The following is a 26,527-nucleotide window of genomic DNA, read 5'->3' on the forward strand; positions in this document are numbered from 1 at the left end:
CAAAAACAAGGGTTACAGTCTCAACAGGTATAGTTTTGGAATGAGTTGTACAGTTTATGCTTAGTCACTGGATGTGGAGGAGTAAATTTAAGTGTTGTGCAATTTATGGAGTTAACAACAGATGAATTTTAATGAGAACGTTTATTGTATTCTTGTGAATTCCGCCATTGAGCAATTGGTTTACATTTTGCACCTTAAAAGAAATCACTTCCTTTTTAAACTCAAGTACAGTACATATTTCAACATGTACCACAGTAGTCATGTGCTCAGACTTAGAGATTTGGGACACTGAGGCTCGAGGCTAGGCAGGCTGTATGTATCCCAACATTTATAAGAAGGCGAGATTAGCAGAAGTGCGTCGAAGGAGGTCTAGTAAAAGTGGGTGTCCCTAAACAGGTTTATTGCTCACTCTGTACCGCTGTCTCAGTTCTCTTTTTTGCTTTTAGTTTATTTTCTCTCTGATACACTCTGTGCCAAGAGCAATGCTCTCAAACTCAGGTCATGAACGGCCAAGTGACTTCTTGGTTTTTGCAACACCCCCACCCACATTCTCAGTTAAATTGTTAGTCTATTCAGTTAACTGCAAGACTTGTAAAATTTCTAACCAGGCTCTGAGGTGATTTATAGGTACCTGTACCTTCAAGGAGCTGAATGTCTGATGTTATCACTGTGAAAGACCTTAAGAAAAATCGTATATACTGTATGTCCAATTCAGAAAATAATAAGGTTAATTGTTTAATTGACTACTCAGTATGGGACAATAAATCAGAAGACTCAAGCCCTGCAGGAGCTTTGTTTGTCTACTAGTCTACTAGCCTTACTTTGCACATCTTGAGAACATCCAAAAACTAACAGTTTCATCATAGTTACATCACTCAGAAAGCATTCAAAGCTGTAAACGCCAAAACCGTAATGGCTTATAGAATTATATTTATAAAGCTAGAAATGAGGGTGTATATCTACAATATGTGCTAGTTATATTTGGGCCATAAAACAGATTATTGTAAAATCCCTGGGCATTTATTAAAAAAGTGGTTTTGGTGTCTTTCACTGACAAAAGAAAGAACATTCTAATTTGTACGTTAAGATCAATACCAGACTTCAGCTGATCACTGACCTGTTGTTTTGAGAATGTCAATGTTCAAGACTGAAATCGAATATTTGTTTGAACTTATTATTTCTCTTAAATTGAGAAATATAATATACTAGATAAGCAGAGGACAAGACAGATGAAGACAGATGCTTTAGCCTGTGCATAAAAGCAAAATAATCAAACTGCAAATTGTGCATGGAAGCCAAACTTATTTTTAATATGTTGCTTACTTTGCAAATAAAAATTGAAGAGTGTGAATAAAATGTGCCATGTGAAATACAGGCCTTGTTGCCTTCACCTCCAATCTAGAGCAGCCAGCAACATCCACTTCCAGGATGTTTCCCTTCCCAGTGTCTGGTCAAGAAGAAGCACCCATTCCAATCTATTGTACTGAATGAAATAAAATATGCGAAATCCTATTTTGAAACAGATATTATTGATTAATTATTTAACATTATTTAACAGATTAACAAACAAGGGTTTTGAAGTCAGTACATCACATCTCAAATGATTCTTGAAATAATCTTTTTTTTTGTCTTCAACAAGAAGGCTCACATTACTGTACCTTGAATCTTTGGGAGCCGCTCCATGAGGGGAAAGTTAAAATAAAAAAAGAAACGAAGCCAGCTGTAGAACCTGCTTAGGTGTGTGGAGGAATGAGGCCGAGCAAGAATAAGAGGAAAAGGGATGGGTAAGGAGAACAAATGAGAATATGAGAATGGTAGGGGGAAGTGAGAAAGGGGGTCTAAAGAGATGGAAATCTGGGAGATGTATTCCAGAGGAAGAGTGGAAGGCAGGAATCTGGAAATGAATAACAAATGAAGTTTTAGAAAGAAATGAGTCAATCATCGAGAACTAGGAGGCAGTGGGAATTCAGATTAAGGATAACAGAAGCCCAAATTACCTTTCTGGAACAGGAGTCTTTGAATCCCCGTGGAAGGATGCAGACAGAAAGATCAGCAGAGACATGACTGAGACAGCTAAAATGATGAATTATCCCCTTGGAGGGATCTCCGATCCTTGTGTCTCTATGTTCCCTCAAAGAGTTGGCCACAGTCTTTCTGAATTCACTAATGTAAATGTCAGGGAACTTTCTGCAACTGATGCAATAAATGAGACTGCTGGAAAAACATGATGCCCTTTGGGAGGTCTTGAAATAGCTAAAAGGACCATGTATAGTATATGTGTGCCACTGGATACATACATTTGACAGTGTTGCAGGTGCTTCTGTTGCAGAAAACGTTGCCTGGGGTGGTTGGTGGATGTTGGTGATTAGAGGAACAGTGGGCAAGAAGGCTGTGTAGATTAGGTGGTCAGCGGTATGAGATGATTGTTGTGTCTGGAACAGCTTGGGTGAAAGGGAAGGACGAGCAGAACGTGTTTTTGCGTGTAGGAATTCCTTGTGTGGTTAATTTCCTGAGGGCCATATTTGGCTCAAGAGGAGTCAATGCCTGTCAATGTAATGTGAAGGATATCCCATGCCGAAAGAATGTATTTTAAGGTCTTGGATTTTTTAAGTCCATTTCAGTGCTGCGCTATTGACAAAGATTATTTCACATGGAAGACGCCACAAAGGAGATACTGTAACTGTATGAATCAATTAAGCACAAAAGAAGTTTAAAGATAAAAGGAGGCCATGCATCCCAACTGGCAGTATATACTATTCTATATATTTAATTTTTTATCACATCACTTCTAATAACTGCTTGTCCAATTCAGGGTCACTGTGGCCAGGAGCAAATTCCAGGAAACACTGGTCTCAAAGGGGGGATACAACCTGGATAGGATCCCAGTCCATCGCAGGGCTCACAGAGACACAAAAACAAAGAATCACACCATAGTCTTTGGAGTGTAGGAGGAAATTCACATAAACATGGGGAGAACATACAAACTTCTCATGGCGGGCATCATTGTGAGGCAGCAACGCTAACCACTGCGCCACTCCCTTTTTTATCATATGCAGTATAATCTAATATTAAACAATTTCAAAGATTTGTATAAAAATAAGTTCTCTTATGCCTTTCAAAATCCCAGGGTGCAACATTAAAATTACATTTTAATACATTTCAGTACATTTCATCTGTAGGGCTGAGTGGATTACAGAACAAATTTAAATAGTGACCAATGGACAGACAGTGGGGGGTGGGGTGCTTCATAAGAAGAAATTTCACATGGATTTCCCGCAAGTCTACTCTGATTCACTTTTGTACACATCTGTTGAGGAAAAACAAAATAAAAAAAACTTAAACAACAATGCAAGTAGGGTACACCAAGGAAATAAGCTCAGTCATCAACCTTTTACATCACCTACTTGATTTTAGTCCAGTGACAGCAGGAGGAGAATCTGATTGTACAGGATATTTGCAGTTGATACAACAAATCAACAAAACAAATTTATATACAGTAAAAGTTTCTTTTCATCATTTAGTGTTATATTTTCACCAAAATATTTACCATTTTAGAACTAATGCAAGCTTCCCAGAAATACAGAAGGTTGTGGGGCAACTGGCTCCGACGCCACTGTGGTCTTTTAAATTATGCTCCTTTAATTTAATATTCTCTGTAATTACTGTAACATGCCATATGGTCTCTTTAATACGTTTTATTTTTAATTCTGCAGTAGAACTTTTAACTGGATTAATGCCCTATTTGGCACAGAATTCAACTAGAGTATAGTGCATGCCAGAACATGCCTTTTTGCCAGCCAATTTACAAAATAATTATACAATCCTTCATTACCGACATACTGTATATACTGGGCACCACACAGAACTGCGCTGTGCATTGCAAACAATACAGGGTATGGGCAGAATATGCACACAGACACAGACAATGAATGGAGAATGTAAGACATTTTATAACAGCAAAATTAAGCTACTGAATATGAACATTACAAAGAAAATGGATACCTTTACGTAAAGGATAAAATGCTTTTTCAAAAAGAAATCTTTATCTTAGCCATAGATTTTTTCCACAGTTACATATTCCTGCTTGTATGGTAATTCGATTACCATTAACAACGATGCAGTTTCAATGGTTATTTGAAAATAATGTATTTATATTGTGACAGATTTATATACCCTATAATATATGACCTTCAGCTTTTTTTTTCTCTGCCAAGCATAAAGCAAAGATTTAAGCTCCAGATCCATGTGTTTCTTGGAAGAAAGTGAACATCGCTGTCCCCTTGCTTCTGAGAAATTGAGAGTACAGAGTGCTGGTATGAGCAACAGTATTTTAGAAATATCAAGAGCATGAGTGTGCTTTGAGAGACAAGGAATTGCCCACTACTGAGCCTCCCTTTGCCTCTGGAGACAAATCGAAAGAGAAATGTATCACTGGAGTATACAGAATTTCATACAAAGTGAAAAATCCAGATGAACAATTTACATCAAGGACCAAAATTCAATTAAAGCTTTACAATTTGAAATTCAGAACAGAACAAAAATAGATTAATAATAACCTGGTAGGAACTGACTTTTGCTCTTGACTAATGCCATGTTTATTAATGAAAGTCAATTTGTTTATCCATTTATAAAGTAATACCACCATTAGAGTACCACCACATTAAATCTTCCTGTCAAGGAGCCCTGAATTCCACCCAATGTGACTTCAATTAGCCATTGGCCTGTAAGATGTTAATTACTTCACAAACACAAAAAAACATTTTTTTCCAACTCTTCCCTCATTAGTGTTAAATGTTGTTCCGTACTCTCTCTCTCCTCAGGAACGTTTTAGAAGACAGCTCAAGAAACCTGTGCAGTACAAAACCCCTTAAACTCTGAAGTCTCAAAACTGTCTAGTCCACATGCTTTTGATATCAGAACATGTATTGGTAACATCTGAAACAGCAGGACTATTGGACTTGTTTTATTTATTCTTAATAGGAAGAAATGCAACCTGTCATTTTACAGGTGAAAGATACATATTTTACAAAACAAGATACTGTACGTTAAACCCAGTATTGCAATTGTTGATTACATTCCCCATGGCTGTATACTTGAGTTGCTGAGTATTTTGCTTCACTTTCCGTTGTTATGTTTTGGAGGTCTGGAAACACCTTCTCATAACTCTCGTTCCTTAATGCAGTCTGTAAATATTCTTCTCCATTTGAATGATCAGAATGTAAATCCTTATTAAAACAAATCCACGTTGTCAGTGGCGACAGATTCATTTTGCTGGATGTATTTCAGAATGTCCATTTGATCCATGCTCTCCATTTTACTTTCTGGTATGGGAGCTGCAGGCAAACTGGCACCACTCTTTGATAAAGACGAGGGTTTTTTTGCAACAGCTGGCTTGGGTTTAGGAGGCAGCTTAGGCTTTGGTTTTGCACTTCTGCTGACCTTGAGGAGTTTATCAAAGTCATCCTCTACCCTGAAAACACAGACAGAAGGAGAGTTTGGGAGCAAGGTTCACCCGACAGTCCCAGGAAGGCAAGACAAGTTTAATTTGTGCTAGAGCTTTTACATTCTCAAAAGAAATCACAGGGGTGAAGAAAGTACACCCACAATTAAAACCTCTTCATTTGTTAGTGTGAAAAGATTCCTCTAGATTCATATGCAGGCTCTCATCCTAGATGCTTTGCAAAGTTATTGCAGTTTTGTGTTTTATCCTGCATTTTTCACAGCCAATGGTAAAAAGCATTAAAAACAAAGGCAAGATAAATGATGTGGATCTCCACATCCAAACAGTGCAGTGTGTATGTTCCCCTCTGGACTTGGAGAAGTGCCCTTTAAAGAATAACTCACATATTATCCTGCCCGGCCTGACAGTTATTAATCTGGTTAAAAATACTCACAATTTTCCATTGAGGATGGGCAAAAGTGAAATAGTTCTGTTGCTCTACGTTCCAAAAGTGAAAACCAATTTGGAGCACTGTATTGTTCAGACACACAAATCACAACTGTTGTTCTTTGATATGCTGATACTGTAGATGTAACTACACCTGCTTTTTCATTTTAATGTTTATGCCAAATACTTGAGCCAACAGTGTGAAAGGTCTGGTTAAATCTTTCAGGACTGCTAGGTTTCTATGTGTTAAAGAAATCAACACACACTGCTTTGGCTTCAGTTTTCAAAGACAGTGAATGACAGGAAGGTTTAATTTACTAAGTTAAAGCATCTTCGATAATTTACTAATTAAATCCCCCAGACAAATCAGAAACAAGGATATGCTTGAATAGTGTTGCATGTCTAAGAATTTTTAGAAAATAAGGTTTAACTAGCTTCTGGGAAAATCTGGCCCTGATGTGACTTTGTGCGTGTCTGTGTTTGAGTCTGTCTAACCTACGATGGACTGGCCTCCCATCCAAGGTGTAACCTGCCTTGGGCACGTGGCTTACCTTGATAGGCTCCGGCTCCACTGTGGCCCAGTATTGGATAAAGTGGTTAGGAAATGAATCAATGGAAGAACTGTAAGCTACACATTTTAAAGGGTCTCAGAAAAGTGGAAAAATAAATCCACAATAACAATTTGAAAAGCGCCTTTCTTTAGAGAAACTGTATCTTATGTAATGTTCAGAATTACAGTATGTGAAAAAATGTATAGGAGAATGAGAGAGAATATCTTTACTATATAAGGTTTGAAAAAATATGTATTCTCTAAAAATAAAAGATAAATAGAACAGTATTGTGTATTTTAAGGATTTATTACTTCTCCATTTTCTTTAAAGTAAAAATCTGTCAGAACAATGAGAAATGCATCATGCATAAAATGGTATCGCCACTCTTCAACTCCTCTGGGGAATATAGATTCGTCAATAGCTTTTGATGCTGTGGAAACACTTGTTGGTGTATCTTTCAAATGAATTATATAATGAATTGTACAAACAGGGCCTTATGTTGTGTTTTGTGCAATCAATTACAATTGGCATGACAATCACAAGCTCAATGAGAAACATGTTTTACTTTCCATAATTCATCTCTGAAGAAAAATGGGATATACTTGAATGGTAAACTGATAGATTAATTAACAGACTGATTGACTGCTTTAGTGACAGATCTATAGAGCAAGTAAAGATTTAAAGGTTCTTCAATAACTCATAAAGTGTTGTGACTCTATGGACTACAGGTACAGTAGTTTGTGTTTGTTTTTTATTACTAGTATGTGAAACAGCAATCGGTATTTCAATGGCTTTCATTTGATCTTTGCATGTTGCTCTTGAATGATTGCAAAAAACAACAAAAATTATTTCTTCTGTTAGTTCTTAGAGTAACTGGAAGCAACTTTTGCTGTTCACTGTCTACTACAAACAACAGCACCTTCCCATATGCACCACATACAGAAAATATTAAACAAAGAGCAAGTCCAGAAGCTGAGCAGAAACACATGCTTTAACCATCATGTTTTGAAGAAATGAAATCTCATCAGTCTTCTGAAAAGCAATAATTGATCCAAATACATATTTTACCTCCTCTATGAATATTCTAGTTTTAGTTAAAATCTATTAGGCTTTATTAAAATCTAAAACAATTTCCAGTAAACCCTCAGTTTAACAGACTATACTTTAATGGACTTCTGATTAATGAACAAAATATGCTAAAGCAGAATTATGTCTATAAAATCAGAAATACTGGACTTACTGGACTCCCCGCAATACTGTAACAATGAAATGCACGAATAATAAAACAAAGTAAAAATAAATATTACACAGGTTTAAAAAAAACAGAAACATCAGTGGTAACCTGTAGTTGCAGGTTGAGACTTAAAATGGGTATTATGTTTCATATGGTTTAGCAAATTTTATACAGTATATTTACCACACATCAAATAAAGAGCTTACTGTATATATTTATGATAAAAAGAACAAGAACAATTTTCATTAACTGTGTGGAATACAATTGTTAAAAAAAGATCTAGTAAGAATATATAGTATAATTATGTATATTTTCTCATGTAATAGTGTTTTTGGTCTGAAAAAATGTAATTCTTAATTTAATAGATCACAATAACGGACACACCACATCTCCTATATGTCCATTAAACCAAGGGTGAACTATATCAATTATTTGACATTTTAAATACACGGTATCATAAGGACAGAGGCAATAGCAGTCATTTATAAAATCTCAATTTCTCCTGGACTGTTGAGCTTTAATGAGGGTCAGATGCAATAACCTTTTGGGATTAAGGTTTAAATAATATCTCTTTCATATCTGGATTTTAATAAAAATGTAACTGAAAAAAAAGTTCACATTCTCCTTACAATACCTGTCATTGAGAGATTTGCCTTGCAGCCTTTTTACATTACTGATGGAATATTTTGCTAAAGCATGAACAGTATGTTTTATTTTGAGGACAAATGGATAACAGCCTCAGCAATGCAGGCTTTTTTTTTCTAAAAGTGTTTACATTCTATCTACTGCCATCTAATAAATCACTGTTCTGCCATTGCCAGATAATCCATATGAAAAACATTTTTTTTCACTTTTTGTCTTACAATGTAAGTAAATGAAGTCAAGACAACGACAGTCCTTACACTAGGGCAGTGTGGGGTTAGGGTTTTTTCAATTCTGAGTTCCTGTTCTAACCAATTCCCAAATCCAATGTTTGAAAGAGACAACTGAAAAACTGGAGTACCTGTATATCTCACGCCTGCATTATACTGTACCACTTTGACAAATCTGTGTTCCATGCTAGCTGTCCATAAAGCTTTTCAGAGTGTTTTTAGATGTTTATTATCTATAATAACTATTATAGAACACATTTAAAAACAACAAAGAGGTTTAACAAAAGCCATATTAAGAAACACGTGTTTTGAAAGGATAAAGTGGCCAAGGGTAAGAATCCTTCAGAGGAATTTTAATAAGAAACACACTTCAAGATCATGTTTGACATTTTAAACACGGTTGGAATGCGATGTATTACAAACTGGTCATAACTCACTTAAGACACATTACAATCTGGCTTAATCCGGTTTGAGCGCTCCTTTGAATTAACTTTTTACATGATGTTTTTTAGCTGGCCTAGTTTTGTGTAATCCCAGGACGAAAAATAAATGACATTTGTTTCCAAATGGTCATGATTTGTATTTTTTACAAGGCAATATTTCTGAGGTGAATCATAACTCATACATGGGAATACAACACTTTTGCTCAATATTTCTCCAGTATTGTAAGTTACAAATCTCCACAAACACTGTGCAACTAAAAAACGCAAATTATATTTACATTACTAAAGGCTTTTACAGTTCCTTGAATAAGTATTCACTCTCCTTTAAATTTTCTGATGTTTTGCATATTTTCACCACTGGAGGTTATCAGAGCTCTATGTGAGTCCTAGTGATACAGATTCAGAAATTCAGAATACGTGTCAAAAGTCTCGCCTGTGGCATACGGCACTATGATTCGGCATGCTGAATGTAACTTTTCACTGGCCAGAGAAGAATCATAGATGGCACTTGTGGTGTGTTAGATGTTAGTGAAAAGATGACCTTCAGTTAATTTGCATTACTACTTCTTATAAATCCACTTAATATGGAATACTAATACGGAATCATATAACTATGAAACAGCTGAAACTAAAATACCCGAAGTATAATTTGACTCTGAATGTCATTAACAATATTAATTAACAATATTAACAATATTTATGCATATAAATAATAGATGTATCTAAATATAATATATTTGCCTTGTATAGATTATATATCTGAAAATAAAAAGGTACTCAACAGGTACTTATGCATAAACATTTTCTGCATCGAATTCTTTAACTCGATCACTTTCTGCAGTTATTTTGGAAAAGTTTTGATGTCCTCGTTTTTCTCATGAGCACTTGCTGTCATTATTCTTGTAATGGAAAATGAAAAGAAAATCAGAGTGACGCATTAGCGGATCGGTGGTATAATTCTTGCCTTTCACACAGAAGGTTCCCAGTGCAAGTTGTACTTTTAACAAATAGTCCCATTGATATAATAAAGATTTTTTTCTCTTATAATAAAATCTAATAATGTATGTACACATATAATGTATTATATAATCTATATGTTCAATGTATTATATTATATATAAACATACATATATTATTATTTAAGTATGTAATTTAAATGAACTTTTAAGTGGTTCATGGTGGGTTTTTTTCAAATTTTCCCTATAATGTAAATTAAAACTATTTGAGCCTTATGACTGTGCCTGTGTGTCTGTTGTGGACCTGACTGACTGAGATTTAAAAATCTCATTACAACATGCCCAGTGGGGTGTCACAAAACAACATGAGTTTTAATAAGGATTTATTATTATTTTTTCGTAATGCATGAATATATTGTTTTCAAATGTTAAAACTCATGATGTAAAAATAGAACAAAAGCGTGTGTGAAAACATGTTCAGTATGAATGTGCAGACACACAGTACCTGAACAATTCCTCTGTTTCTTCGTCCAGTATGGAGTCAGTCTCGGCCCCAACGGCTGTGTGAGCAGCGGGGAGCAGCAGGGAATCACCTGCCTTCACTGCGCCCCCGAGGTCTGGGTCTTCAAACAACTTTAAACCACCTTTAGAAGGAAAGGGCACACATAGTGATGGTAAGATCCGCACAGCAGAGGAGATAACTGCAGAGAGTGTGTGTATTACATTAAATACTGTACATGCTAAATATGAATACGGTTATATGTCACATAAATATCTACATTTCTGATGTTAGATTTATATACATCAATTCTTGAAGGCAGCAGGGTGGAGCACTCATAACTGCAACACTGTGTCTGCAAATCCTGTGAGGGATGCTGCTGTTGTATTCTTGAGCAAGGTACTGTACTTCACTCAGACTGTTCCAGTAACGGACCCGGCTGTATAAAAGCTTCAGCCAAACTAATTTAGAATCATCCACAAATGTTCAAAATTCTACCTTTTATTCTACCTGGTGACTGCAAATGACGATATAGATACAGAAGGAATTTAGATTGTTCTGAACTACTGCTGACGTGCAAATTAAGTTAATAATGCCAAAGAACAAACCAATTCCTGCAAAACCTGTGCTCCTGAAATGGAAAACGGACAAAAAGCTGACATGATTTATTATTTATACCCATTTTATGGGTACTTTCCTATACCCTTTAAGCAGGTATCCCACTTACAACGAATTCCACACATTAGAGGGCTTACATTTGATTGAATAGCTTTACTTAAACAAATAAGATGTGCAGTTTTCAATATTTTCTGCCTATCTTCCTGATAAAAGTTACATGGCACAGAAACAACAACTTTACATTGTGTGAACACTTTGTGGAGTTTGTGTTGTATTTCAAATTCATAGTTCAGACTATGAGTTGGACAAAACCCAGCCAACCAGCTACAGAACCTAAAAAGGTGATCATGCAATGCAATTGTATCATAGAAAAAATATACATTTTCACAAACATCAGAATGACAAACAGCAGTTTGTAATTAAATTACTGCTAACCCTCATCCTTAAAATCATTACTTAAGAACTTAGTAACATAGTATAAGTTGTAGATTGTTTTATCTTGGTACATTAGAACAATTTTAAGAAGAGTTTAATAAACATTTATTTGACACTTGTGCTTGTGTTATAACATTGCACCACATGACAAGTAAAATAAAAACAACTGCTACTGTCAAAATAAACGATAATGCTTCTGATCTTCTCTGGAGAAACCCAACGTTTCTATGTCTAATGGTCCATGATGGTATTGTTTACTTAGTCTTGACACAAAGCTCATTTGCACTGTTTACTTTCATTCTTAACCAGTATCTTTATGCTATGCATTACTCCAAGACCAAAATAGTCAAGTCAATCTTCATCATTCACTGCTGTTAACATCATTGATAGATCTAAATATCCTGTCTCTGTACTGTGTGAGGATGAAGTTTAACTGTTCACAGTAATAAGTAGTTAAATTTGGTTAAAAACAAGATATTTTCAGCTATATAGATTTAAACTTACTGTCTTTAGCAGAGAGGACTTTATTGGTTGTACTGGACATCTTTGCTGGTTTAAACAAATCATCATCTGGATCCACCTCTTCGTCAAACAAAGAAAACTTCCCTTTTATCCATTGCTCAGAAGCTGGTTTCTTTATTTTTTTAGATCTGGCAACGAGGAAAATAAAAACCCATATGAGAAATGCATATCTTAAATCAAAACAAAAGTCAACTTATTTAAAGATAAAAAAGCTTTTGATGCCACACTGGTGTATACATATATATATACACTGTAGATAAAATATATTCCTAGGCAAAAGATTAATTCTTAATGGACAAAAAAACTGAGATTATGAAAGGTTTTCTTTAAAGAATCATACTCATCTGAATGGAAAAAAATCTTAACAGATTATAAAATGCATGATATATTAAATTCAATAAAAAATGCTGCTTCAGCAACCTTACTGTCCTTAATGTTACTGTCTGTGGACAAGAGTGTGAAAATGTACACCATACTGTAGATATTAGCAACATATGCACAAAAGAAAATAGTCAGGTATGTTAATAGAAATATTTTTAATTAAATTCTAAAGAATTTGATTTCACTGGGTTCTCAGGATCTTTCAGACCAGAGGCGTCCACTCTTTGTCCTAGAGGACCGATATATCTGCAGGTTTTCACCTCACTTCATAACAAGCTAAACCATCTGGTCACTGGTTTAACTGGAACATGGCCTGGAAAACCCGCACACGCACGGGCCCTCCAGAACCAGGATTGAATTTTAGACAATTGAGGCCAGTAGAATCTTTTTGTCTTTAGACACAGTGTGAACCAGAGAGAAATAAAACAAAATAACAGCACAAGAGTATTTCAACAGATATGCATAGTCACAAGGGTAATTTTTTACAAGACTTTCCTAAGAGACCAAGCAGAGGTGCCCCTCATTTAATGACTTTAAAATCCTCTGCCCAAATGCAGACATATTCAAAGACATGTTCTTTTTGTGTCATAAATACGTTAGTATGAGAGGCTCTTCACGGGTACTTTCAATTTTCTGTATGACAGCTCCTCAATAGCAGCAACACTGTGTACCTTACACTGACCTGGGTACAGTACCTCCCTCTTCCTTGTCTTTGTGTTTTCTACAAAGGCCCTGCTCCTATTTTCCTGGCACTTACAAGCAGAGGAAGAGGAAAAGGGTCACTTGATTTACAAAGGAAACAGAGCCTCTGAGCTGGGCTTGTCCATCAGTAATGGCAAGGGACAATTTTCTGATGTTCGGGCCATTTCTCGGTAGTCCAAGCCAACATTTGTATAATAACAAACTCTCTCTCCAGAGAATTCATTCCCCTACCCAATGATTTAATATGTTAAGCCTTTCTCAGTTACAGTAAGAGACTTTCCTACTTTTAATTTTACTGTTTTAACATAAAACCGACCTGATTTGGATTTGCCAAACTGTGTGTGCGTATTTCATGTCTCAGCTTGGATCTGCAAACCCTATAACCTGCCCTGGGTTGTATGAGGAAGTGTAGGCAGGCCCCTCCAAGTCTGGAACAGGAAGTTCTACACCCACTTGGGAGGCTTGTCCGGCATCCCTCACGGCAGAACCGCAATCCTGCTAATGTCTGGAAGTCCTGACCAGCTAATCCCAACCTACACCCTTGGCAGTGCTCAGCCAATGACACTCTCCCGTTTGGGAAATCCAGGTCACAGCCGCCTGCTGACATGACCCAGGTTTGATCCTGCAATGCCTAAATCACAAAGCTCAGCCTGCACTGGGACGAGTACAGTTACTAATTGAGCCATGCGAGAGCTGCCTTTCTGCCTGCATGTTTTTACAAAATGTGTGCCCCTTGGCAACAATCCTGTATAAACATGAATACCATTTATGACACGGGATAAAACACAGGTGGCACTTTTGCCGCACTCCTATTATTGCTGTTGAGCAATGTCACTAAGTGAAAGGAACAGACTGTTCACATTGTAAACATATTTCAAATGAAATAATTAATTGAATTTTGTTTATGAGTGAGTGGTGGAAACAAGCCACTGAACATAATGACATGAAAGCAACTGGACATATCTTCTTAGCATTCTAAGGGCAGAGGCAATTTATCTAATGCACTGTTTTGGCCAGTGCACTTCAAACATGTCGAAGACAAGATCAGCATGGCTCTTTCGGTTTTGAGATCTCTGCATTCCACAAATGGCCCCTTCAGGACGCATCATGAAAAGATTAATTTCTATTTTTCACACTTACAATCGTAACTTATCTTCTCACACTACTGACCTCGTCTTTAATATTCAGCCTTTCTTCTGTCTTGTTAGTGTTACCTGAACAGCCTGCTATCAAACACAATGAACACAGCTGGGCTTATCTGTCCTCCTGTGCTCTGTATACTGTATATGAAATATGTTAAGCATCAAAAGAAAACTCATTTCACAAAGTTATTATTAGGAAAATGATCGTTCTTGTAGCTGGCATCACACAAAAAAAGCTCAAGAGCCGAAACATCCTGTACTTTAGCTGGCCTTTTGGGTTTTTCTTTGTCTTATGGAAAGGTACTGCATTCCTGTATATTCATGGCTGGTGTAAACCAAGAACTAATGAACACGAGTATAAAATAAAAAAAAATGTTTACCAATTCATAACAGAAAGCCACGTTCTCATTTCTGATGATTTCATTCTGAAATGAACAGCAATAATCTAAGCAAACTGCATCATTTTAGAAGGAACTTAAAGGTAGTTACATATAATCTTAGAGACATTTTTATATAATGAGGACATCCGAGGAAAAAAAACAAACTCAGATTCTATTATTTGTTTCTTGTCTTATATTCGATTCTTAAACCGTTCCCTGGTTACTTCCTCATGGTAAAATAACTACTTTCACTATACATAGATGCTAATTAATTTCTGCCCATATTCTGTATTTCAGATGGCTTGAAAAATAAAACACAGTGTTATAATCATAGTTCTACAAGAAAGATTTTCCTTTCTGGGAATATTTCTTCAAAATACATAATAGTTTGTTTCTTGCTGTAGTATTTTCAGTTGTCACTGCGAAAACTGGAATAAATGTGTATTAAAAGAAGCATTTCAATCTTTTCATGCACGGAGGGTTTTAAGTAAATAATGTATGTGGATTTTGTATATTCATTAAATATTTCTGGTGAAATCTGAATTACCTGTAATTGATCATTCATGACTAGCGGTGACACACTCCTGTGACCTCATTTGTGAAAGTGTTGATTGAGGGGATTCAATCATGTTGAATATTAACCCTGATAAAAATTAAGAAAGAAAAACACTAAAAGGAAGCAATACATCCCACTTATTAGGAGAAGAATGCTTTTGTGAGATTATCATGTTGGAGACTGGATTAAGTGAGTGCACCAACATTCGGCACCTAGGGTGTTCATAGCTAGTAAAAACTGAAAAAGTGACATCAGAAGAAAGTTAAAGAGTTGATTTCCTTGTAATTTTCAGGGTGGAATTAACCACTACTTGTTCCTTTGCAGTCGGCACACACTGACGCAACTCCCCACTCAAACCTGTAAAGAACAGGTTGTTCTAAAGCACTTGAAAAATGCCAACCAGCTAAAAAAACACAGAGGAAAAAAAGAATACACAGTTCTGACTACAGGACAATTTCTTTAAAAGTGTGTTCCTAAATTCACACTTACTGACGGCATTTTTGCCGGCCTGTCTGAGTCACTGCATTTCTGGACAGTTACCATGGCAACTTTGAAAAGAACCAGATCCCTGTGTGTTGCTTTTTTCAAACTCCTGGGAAAAAAGGAGGTCCTAAATAAAGTTACATAAATAAAAGAATACTCAGATTTTATTTGTCATAACAGCTATAAAGGCTCCTTACGAACCTAAGTACTGAACCTAATGTACAAGAAAGTTTGCAGAAAAAGATGCTGGGTGCCCCCACTATGAGTACAATGTTCTTGTCCTCACTAAAGGTCTGATCTATATAAATGGAGGATGTACAGTATATGAAGGGGAAAAGAATAGAAATACTAGTGCTGTATTCTGAATATCAGTCCCGGGGGAACTGATGTTGCATTGTCTCTCACAAATGTAGTTTCCTCTTTATTCATTCTCACTGCCCACTCCTTAACAGACATGGAACAGTGTATCAAGACTGAACAATAATGGATATAAATAGCACTGCTGAGTAATATATAATATACCTTTTCCCTTCCCTTTGGAAAAAAAAGTTAAGTATTAGGTGGGTGATCATTTGTCGTGTGATTAATGTTCTAATGTCTCTATTTTATTACTACACAGATTCCGCCTTAAAGTGATGGCAGAGCATATAAAAACAAATAATACTTCAAATAACAGAACATGAAGTAAGAACAAATACACATATCACAGTGATCTTAAATTACATTTAAATGCACAGATTTAAAAGAATATTAATGTATCTTCTAAAAAAGGTTAACATCTCTTAAGGCCAGAAAAATCAAAAATTATATTTTTCAGGTTTTCTTATTTTTAATTAATGTTTTATCAATACATACAGTACCAAGAGGCAATAATTTAATACTGTGATTAAAATCATATTACGATTCCATAAAGGCCCATACAGCAAATAACATTTCTTGTTTCTGTTTATCAATGGAATAAGTAGAAGAAATACAGTGGCACAGGTGGACTCCATTCAATTATTTATGTGACTTCTAAAGTCAAATGGTAGCACCATAGCTTATTTAGGTGTGTCATGGCAAATATTGCATAAATACTTATGCAATAAGTTATTTTCTGTTTTATATTTATAATTTATTTAAGAGGATATGACGAATTTTGTTTTTTACTTTGACATTATTGTTTTGTGTCGGCCAATGGCAAAAAATCCAATATTATGATTCAATATTGTTAGACAATAAAATGTGAAAAGGTTTAAGAGAGGTGAAAACCACCGTACAGTAAGTTTTCTCCATGCTGGTATGGATAATTTATCACGAGGACAAGCAGGATTCAGTGACGCTTTGTGACAATTGTGACCATCTTGTGCCTTGACACACGCCTGCAGCTTGTGAGGTATTTACTGACATAGATGTCTCACACATGCGTGAGAGAGATGTTTAATGATGCTGCAAGAACTGAAAAGTCAGGGCAGACTGTGGTTGAGAAAGCTGTAGTTAAACACGATAACCCATGCCATCTCACTAGTTTTCAACAAGATTTACATCTGACTTTTGTGAAAGCCAGTTCAGCACTTGAACATTATACACAAGAATGCTTTTGTAATCTTGCCTGTGTGAAGAAAAATATGACTGTTTGGGGAAAAAAAGCTGTCCGGGTCCAACAAACTTCTCTAACAGTGAAAAGAACAGTAGTTCCAAGATACTCTACATAAAGAATTGGGAAAGAGTACAACATTAATATATTTAAAGGGCACGATGGTATCATAACATTATACTTAAGGAAACAAGCAAAGATATGCATAAGTTGTTTACATAATTCTTTAGACAGACACTCAGGACAAGGGTAGTACCCACAGACTAGAGAATTGATAACGTAGTGGACATCCATAAAAAGGCTGACAAAACTGAACTAATTAGACCAGTAAGTCTGATTACTATTACATCTAAGTTTATTAAAAGAATTTTGAGTATTTAATTAGAGGATCATCTAGAAAAGGTTTAATTAACTAACATTCTTTGCAAAGCAACAACAGCTACAGACACATAAAAAGCATACACTATGATGTATTTAGGTCTTTGGATTAATTAAGTACTAAGTACCAAATGGGCTCATTAGGCAGCCCATTAGAAACCTCTCTTAAGTTCTTATGTTATGATTATAACTGGGCATTAATTATACTCTACAGCATCCGTTCACCTCAACCAAACTGATATTTGTCAACAACACATTTCTGTCCAAATCACTCCCAAATTCTGTCCAAATGTAAGGAATCAGCCAAACTCAGTCAAACTCAAAATCAGTCATTCGTCATAGTAATCTTGATATCTTCTGTTGTCAAGGCTACCTTTAAGGCTACCTCTATTTTATTGACTAATGCTGCCAAGCAAGTTGTTGATGAGAAAGGAGTTGTCCTCAATAAGGCCCACGGCACTGCAAACCAGTCTCGCATATAATGCCATACCGTTTTGTAACTAATTGGCCTTTTTTCACACCCTGATAGCAAAATGTACTGTAGCTCTGTCAAATTGAAAGAAGTTGTGAAGGTGTTAAAGATGCACATTGTCTTACTTTGGTAACATTTGGAGTACCAAAATGAAGGAGATCACTAAGAACATCCGTCATCCTTACAGCATCCAAATATTTTTTATATTAATATTAAAATTAATGTAACATTTTTATGCTTCAGAGAATTCAGCATTAAAGGAGAGGAGAAGATTTATTTCAAACTAAAATTTACACTGTTTGAATGTGTATATTATTTTATACTTGTTGGATTAAATTATATGTCATGCTGGAAACTACTTTGGGGGTTTTGTGTTATGCTGTCAAATTACATGAAATATAATTAGTTAATATATAACTATTAATTAACTACATTTACAACTACAATTTATAACTACAGTAATTATGTTAACCCTGTCACATTAAGCCTGTACTAACATGTTGTACCACAATTGTTCCACTCTAATTCTGGCTCCTAAAAGAGCTGCACTTGTGAAAATGCCTAAATGACGACTACTATAACTGAATAACCTTCTCTAGAATGCTTCCATACTGCGCATGAATGTACAGATGCAGCCACTCAGAATGTGCAGTATTTCTTCTAAATGCATGGCCTGAAACGCAGGAAGTGTTATGTAATTCCTTGGCCAAAGACGATTGATAGGTGGCACCTGTGGTGCGTTAGATGTTAGTGAAACAATTGCTCCATTTAATCTGTTTCTCTACTATGCATGTTTAAATCCACTCTATGTAATATTCATATGGAAATTTACAACTAAAGGGAAATATTGGTAGCTGAAAATAAAAACATAAGTACAATGTAATATATACCTAATGTACCTAATGAACTCCAAATTTCGGCAATGAGTAAATCAGGAAACAATTTAACTTTTTAAAATTTTGATTATGAAAAAATACTTCACACATACTGTACTGTAGTGGCTTTAAAGCCATAAGTTCTTATATGTAATATATACCTAATGTGCACATATTAACACACAATTAAACCATAATGGTTTATATTAGGAAATTCAAATACAATTTAGAAATGTCTTATGATTATAATATACTGTATTTTATAATTAATGACTAATGTGATAATAACCAATTTCTTCTATACATTAATTGCATATTAGTATTAAAACCCTTACCCTGAACCATACACATAACCTTAATGGTACAGTGTCTGCAGAGGGTAGACTGTTCAATCTATAACACTTTAGAGACCCATTAACAGTTGACATATCAATATCTAAAGTAAATTTCCAACCACTAAAACAAAATGTGACCAGTCAAACAAAACGTGATAACAATACTTCTTTGGCCCCATTTTGGATCTAAAAGTAATTTCAATAGATTTTTTTTGCTAGTGCTAAAAATAGAGATTCCTATATATCACAAGGAATAAAACACAGAAGCCTGCTGACACATCGCCTGCTGTTATCACTTATGGCCATGTCTTCCTGTTAGTCACCCATTAGCTGACAGCTTACTTTGTTCTCTGTAGAACTCCCAGCGACAAAGCTACTGCACGCTAAAAGCAACATAATGTCTTCTACTGTAAACGTAAAGGTGACTGCTCTACCAAAGTAATTGGCTGTGATTAACTCAAAGGTTTTTGTGCATGGCAAAATGTATTCTGTATTTGCTTGTATAGTTTTTTGGAAAGACAATGAATACTGTCGGAAATATGTTTCACTTAAACATTATTTTAGGATTTCAGTTAGTAGACCTGTCATAAAGAAATCTGATCACTCAGCTATTCCAAATGTATATATTTAATCAACATTTGAATGCTCAAATTGAATGCTTTTATGACAGAAAGAAGTTAATGAAATACTTGGTTGAAGCAACTTTGGCAACAATTACAGCTGTGACTGTTTTTGGATTAGTCTACCAACTTTGCACACTTAAGTCCAAAACATAGCACTCTGCATTTAGTCTGAAAAGTTCAAATTTTCATCACAAAATCTCTTGTTATGTTTGCCATATCACTTACATGCTTTACTGCAAACTTCATACAGAGTCTGAGATGAGACTCATGGACTTTTTTCTCCATGTTAGTGGACTCTGTAGCTCTTTCAAAGTCACAGATTGGCCTTACTTAATTAAACCTTAAAACCTTGCTTTTTGAAAGCTGCATTGAACTTCAAAAGACGATGCATGTCACCTGAAAAGGTTTGAAGGAAACTTGAAGTCAACCTGGGTTCTACAGAGAAAGCATTATGAACATTTCAGGACCAGCTTGGAAACTCATGCTCTAAGTCCATTGATTCAGCATTTTGTCTCACACCAAGGGCAAGGAGGGTTATCGATGAGATAATGAGTGGCTATATTAAGACTCTGACTCACTGCTGTTTGGAGCCCCCATGCAACAAGGCAGCGCTTTTAAGTAGACATATTATATCGCACGGTCTTTTCTTGTATGGAGAACTATGAATGGATGTTTCATTTAGCAGCATTAGGCAATATTTCCAAAGCACATTGGACTAAATTAAATGATAAAAGAATAAATGTTTCTGAAATACTATCAGGTTCTCTTTTCAATATAATTTTGCCCCCATGAGTGACCACTGATCAGTGAAACCCTGAGACACTTCACATTTTTATACCTCCAGTTGCAGAAGATGAGAGAATAAGAAATATATGAGTACTTTTCTGAAAAGCCGAACCCACGCAGAATTGAAGGTGAGTTAATCTGTCAATAAAAGAGTAAATAAAAAAACAAGACTACTTCCATCCTTCACTAGCAAATATTTACAACATATAAAGGACTGTCACTCTCAGTCTTGTCTTTCTCAATTTCTTGCAATTGCTGACTGATTATTTACTAATCAGAAATTAGATACGGCTCTTCTTTAGGAGATGGCCACATTTAATTCTGATTGTTCTGAACTGTTGGTTCAGTTGTCAAACAGACTTGTTAAATAAGTTGGCCTCTAACCTTAACTTTCAAGGCTGATACACAGCTCGGCACTATAACACACCTGTGTCTTGCATGTTTCCTGCCTTTTCTATTTAAAAAACTGTGTATTCTGCATAAAGAGAGTCACATGAAATCATGGGTGTCCTTTGTGTGTGGGTGGGGCTGAAGGCGTTCAGAGGTATGATCAAGTCACCCTATACCCCACATACAATTTGGGTATTCAATGTAAAATCTATGTTTTAACAGTTTCAAGAGAGATTAGGACTGAATTCTGACAACCACAGCTATACACAAACTGAAACATGCACATTTTATAACAGGGATAATTAATCTTCTTTATTGCATGCATGAGAAACAAAGATTCTTGCTTAACCATTTAAAATGTTATTATCAGGAGTGCAGATCTGAATGTTTCTTTGGGACAGAATTTTGGGAATATAAATTCTTCCTTCAAAACCATAGTTACCAAATGATTCACTTAAAATTTCTGTATTTGTGTATTTGACTCCTTATAGACAATACTTGCAGTTCCTAGACTGTGTACACTCTTCCTGGGGTGGGAGGCGTTATATTGGGCACTTATTAATCAAATAGTTTGGAAGTGTCCGGAGGTAGTCACATTCTGGAAACGGGCATCTTTTTTGTCCAGCATTCTTAATGAGGTACTTTCAGTCCTCACCCGATACTCTTGTTAGGTAGTCACTCTAACAGCACCACTTACAGTGTCAAAAAAATGGTTTGATGGCTTGTCTGTACAGTAAGTAAAAAGGTGCTGGAGCTGTGTTTTGAGCTTTTGCATTACCTCCCACTGACAATCCTGAAATCTGTAATCATTTGGTTTTCTTTTGCATCCTTGATTAGAAACTGGTCAAAGGAAGTTCAGGTGTTTTTTTATTTGTATTGTATTGGTTATGGAGGAAGGTGGGAGATGTAGAAATAATAACGTCTGCTACAGCGAGTTCTATGTAATGTAGCAAACGTTTTTAAATAATGACCCAATGAGTCATCCCTGTTTATTCTCCCTTCACTTTGCAACAAAATGCACATTAACAGGAATTACAGAACCAAGCATGACATAATGTCCTTTGCACCACACCTCTTTCAGCTGATGTTAAAGAACAAACATATTGTTAGTTTTTAGACAAAGTTGAAAAGGTCTTACTTTATGATCCCTAATGGATCTAAGCTCTCTTCTACTTCTTCATCGTCATCCGGGGGTTTGCAGAGTTTTGTCATTTTGTTTTGTCTCAGTCGAGGTATCTTCTCAGCAGGAAGGACCTCTTCCTTAGAAAAGAAATCAAATCCTTCCTCCTCCTCCTCCTGTTCGGGAACATTTTTACTCTTTAAGTCAACAATATCTGTAGTCTTCACTCCTGAAGACAAAACACAGACTAGGATTAGACAGTCCTCTCTAGGAGATGTTGTGTGCACTTTACATTTATTTTTTCAGAGGTAAAAAAATTCCACAAAACCAGAAACAAATTGTAAGACTTCAGAAATGGTTAAACAATATGGGGAATATTGCCCCAAGTATGCAATTGCATTCTTTTCTAAGTTACTATTCACCTTATATATACACAGTTCTGTGAAAAAGTGTTTGCCTCGAGTCTGATTTTCTGAATATTTGCAAATTTTTCAGCTGTGAATTGTGTCAGATCTTTTTGTGGATTGTAGCAGTACTGTATATAAGAAGGGAATCTTAGAGAAGAAAATTACACCACAGTTTGGTGTTTCTTTCATTTGTTTGGTGTGCAAGGTAATCAAACATCCAGTTTTCAGGTGTGAAAAAGTTATTGCCCTTGTGAACTAAGCCCAATTAAAGGGATAATTGGGGTCAACTGTTTGAATAATTTGGTTAAAAATGAGACTTGATTTAGACCAGCCCTGGCCAATATAAATCGGTCTACCTGGCTTTTACTGTTAGCACACAGGTACTAGAGGCACATCAAGCCATGATCAAAAGAAATGCCTGAAAACCTCCAAAATAACATTGTTGATGTCTATCGGTCTGGAAAGGGTTATAAAGCCATTTTGTAAGGCTCTGGGGTTCCACTGAACCAGACTCAAAGCCATATTGTCCAAATAGAGAAAGTTTTGGACAGCAGTGAACTTCCCAGGAGTGTCTGTCCTGCCAAAAGCTCTCCAAGAGCAAGGAACTAAATTGTCCAGGATGCCAGGAAGGACACTAGAACAACAGCTAGGGATCTGCAGGCCTCTCTCGCTTCAGTTAAGGTAAGAAGAACATGAGATCTGGTCTCACACTTGAAGAAGGCTCCACGGCTGAAACATTATATTTTCTTTCTTCTCTTTTCAGCATGGAATAAACCTATTACTTGAACATGAGATCTGGTCTCAAATTTGCCAAAATGCTTCTGGGTGATCCTCAAGAGTTCTGGAACAATGTTCTATGGATAGATGAGTCAAAAATGTAACTTTTTGGCCAACATGGACCCTGTTTTGTCTGATGGGGGGGGGGACAAACACTGTATTCCATGGTAAGAAAGTCATACCAACGGTCAAGCATGGTGATGGTAGTATCATGGCTTGGGAATGCTTTGCTGCATCAGGACCTGGATGACTTGCCATTAATGAAGAAATCACGAATTCTGCTCTGGATCAGAAAATTCTACAGGAGAATGTCAGGCCAATCCATCTGTGAGCTGAATCCAAAGTGCTGCTGGGTCATGCAGCAAGATAGTGATCCGAAGCGCACAAGCAAGTCGACATCAGAATGGTTGAAGAACATGATATTTAGACTTTAGGAATGGCCTAGCCAAAGTACAGACCTAAATGTTGTGGGAGCGCCTGAAACAAGCAGTTCATGCTTGAGAACCCACAAATGGCACTGAGGGGTTTTGCATAGAGGAGTGCGCCAAAACTCCTTTACAGGTCTGCAAGATACTAATCAATTACTACATATAATGTCTAGTAGCAGTTATTGGAGTAACCAGTTATTAAGTCTGAAAGGATTAGTCAGACTTATTAACATTCATGTGAAAATATGTGATAATGCTGAAAATCACAAGGAGGGCAAATACTTTTTCACAGCACTGTACAGCCATCCATTTTCTGGTTCTTCCAATTCAGGGTTGAGGGGGACCTGAAGCCCCTCCTGACAAGCAACGGGCACATGGCAGGATGTCAGACATTGGAGAGGCCTCAATAAAAGCACCTCATGCCTGCAAGCTCCTGGGAGACCATGCGTGACAGCTGGAATATGACACTCAGCCTGCTCTTGGGCAATTTGCCTTTACTGTGCGAGACCCTGAAATTTATTTTTACTTACATCTTTGTATTAACATGCGGCTTTGGCATGCAAGACGAAATGTTCTAATGCTTCAGTTTATTTTTTCCTGTCTGGGTATGAGTGAGCAGAGTTTCAAATAGTCTGTCAGGGCTACCTGGGTAACATCTGAAATTCTCTTAACTTCAAGAAAACAAATTCACCAAAACTGAAGTACAATGGAAAGGAAAGCCAGGACCCTATCTGCTAATCCAATCTTAGCTATATGAACTGGCTACAAACACATAATTCTCATTATTATAACTGAATGGACAATGACCCCCTTCTCAGTGTTAAGAAATAGGTCTTGTGTGGAGTCTGAACTGATACTCTCCAATGAACATATAATACAATTTAAAAACAGATTTTTCTACAGAATGTAATCAAATTGCCTTCATGGGAGTATATCACATTTGTATGCATTTAATGTTAAAGCCACACCCCGCAGTAACTGTATAATTCTTTGCTGTAAAGCTTTTTTTTTAGAAATCATCAATACAGTATTAAATACAAAAAAGGTAAATCTCCATGATGACTACAAAAGAGTTAAAAATGCCATAACTAAAGATAACATAAAGCTATCTGTAACTGTTCTGTTCACAAATTCTAATTTCTAAAGTGTATAGCCAATTTTGCACTGTGCTGTCACCAGTTCGTTTCTCTGGACAATGATCAAATCAGCTATTCACTTTTTAACTGTTTTTTCAACACATAGAGTTGTGGAGGAGCTGGAGCCTATCTTGGCAAGCAACAAGCAAAGCAGGGTGCAACCTGGACAGGAAGGCAGTCTACTGCAGGGCAGACAGACACAAACACACACTCACACCAGGCACCATTTTGCCAGAAGCCATCTAACCTAATAGTATGCTTTTGGACTGTGGGAGGAAACTGGAGTACCCAGAGAAAACCAAAGCAAACACATAGGGAGAACATACAAACTCCAAGCAGACAATGATAAAATGTACCTAGGAATTCCAATAACTCTGGACAGGTTGCAAGTGTTGTATTCTTTGAGATGAACTTCACCAGTTCATCGAACGCCACTCTTCTCTCCCTGATGTCCATATCACCCACAAACAGAGCCTTCCTGGGCATGGCAGGGAGGGCAATTTTCGGATAATGAGCCACAAGCTTCTGGTAAAACTCATCAATTTCACTGTACTTTTTAGACACCTGTGAGAAAAAAGAATGACGGTACATTTTTGATAACCAAGTAACCAAATATGCACAACTGTGAAATGGAATTAGGCTACATGAAGAGGTGAACATTCAGGTCTAGCAATCTTTTAGATTTTGAAATTAATACTTTATACAGTATAGCAACTTGGGCAACCTTATTCTTTTGCTTTATTACATACTGTAGATATCCATTATACAGTATATCACACTTAGGTGCATACTGTAGTACTTAGGTGCATATTTATTATAGGACAATGTAACTGGGTGTTGAAAACTGCAAGAGCTGTGAAGTGCACTGGGCTTCCAAAGGGCCTGGCCAGTACAGGCCTTAAATGGGTGCTCAGGGTGGGATTTATACTCCAGAGACCGTTGGTTTGAATTGTCATTAGCTGATAGCAGCCTGAGTACTCCTAGGTGCGGTAAGCTGTTAGCCAAGTGCTGCTGGAGTTGCGCAGTCATGAAGCTGGTTGTGTTTTTCACAGATTTCCATGAGCTGTGAATGTTAAAGGGAGCTGCCAGCTACTCCTTCGCCCCATTCCCTAACTCTGCTGTTGGCATCGCAGGCTCAAGCATGAGCCCAGACACTGTGAAAGACGCGTGTGTCGTCATCAACCCTGCGGTGATAGGGTAAGAGATGCACTACAGTAGTGAGTCAAGCTCATCCAGAACTCCCAACTAAAACAATATGTGAAGTGTCTTTCACCATTTACCAAAGCATGGGAAAAATCTGATTATTCTAAAGAAAAATGACAGGAAAAAAATTCATAACACTGTGACTTAAGCTTCTAGTTTCAAGAGAATTGCTATAGCAAAAAAAAAGTGCAAAGAATTTTCATGTAAGGGCAGGGAGAGATATATTGTACTTGTTACCTTATACAAATCTACTTCATTAAGATCCAATTATTCCAAAGCTTCAAAGGTATTAACAAAATCAACCAAGGAAACAAGTGGAAACTATGTGAAATCTCATTAAAAACTGAGAACAGGAAGTGT

The 26,527-nt window shown here is 36.4% G+C and overlaps 1 protein-coding gene across 1 annotated transcript in view; it reads right to left on the reverse strand.

The window, feature by feature from the left end:
* Positions 1 to 3,126: 3,126 nt before the first annotated feature.
* The window catches only part of hs1bp3 (HCLS1 binding protein 3), a 31,219-nt gene continuing 7,818 nt past the window's right edge, over positions 3,127 to 26,527 (reverse strand). The window contains exons 3-7 of the mRNA XM_088909710.1: positions 25,321 to 25,528; positions 22,235 to 22,445; positions 12,000 to 12,145; positions 10,449 to 10,587; positions 3,127 to 5,470 (exon numbers count right to left, since the gene is read on the reverse strand). Of these exons, the coding sequence (XP_088765836.1) occupies positions 5,230 to 5,470; positions 10,449 to 10,587; positions 12,000 to 12,145; positions 22,235 to 22,445; positions 25,321 to 25,528 (945 nt within the window). The 3' untranslated portion in view covers positions 3,127 to 5,229. The remainder of the gene's footprint in view (positions 5,471 to 10,448; positions 10,588 to 11,999; positions 12,146 to 22,234; positions 22,446 to 25,320; positions 25,529 to 26,527) is intronic.

The sequence above is a fragment of the Atractosteus spatula genome, chromosome 2 (genome assembly GCF_055471065.1).
Source record: "Atractosteus spatula isolate fAtrSpa1 chromosome 2, fAtrSpa1.hap1, whole genome shotgun sequence".
In the NCBI taxonomy this organism is placed as follows: domain Eukaryota; kingdom Metazoa; phylum Chordata; class Actinopteri; order Semionotiformes; family Lepisosteidae; genus Atractosteus; species Atractosteus spatula.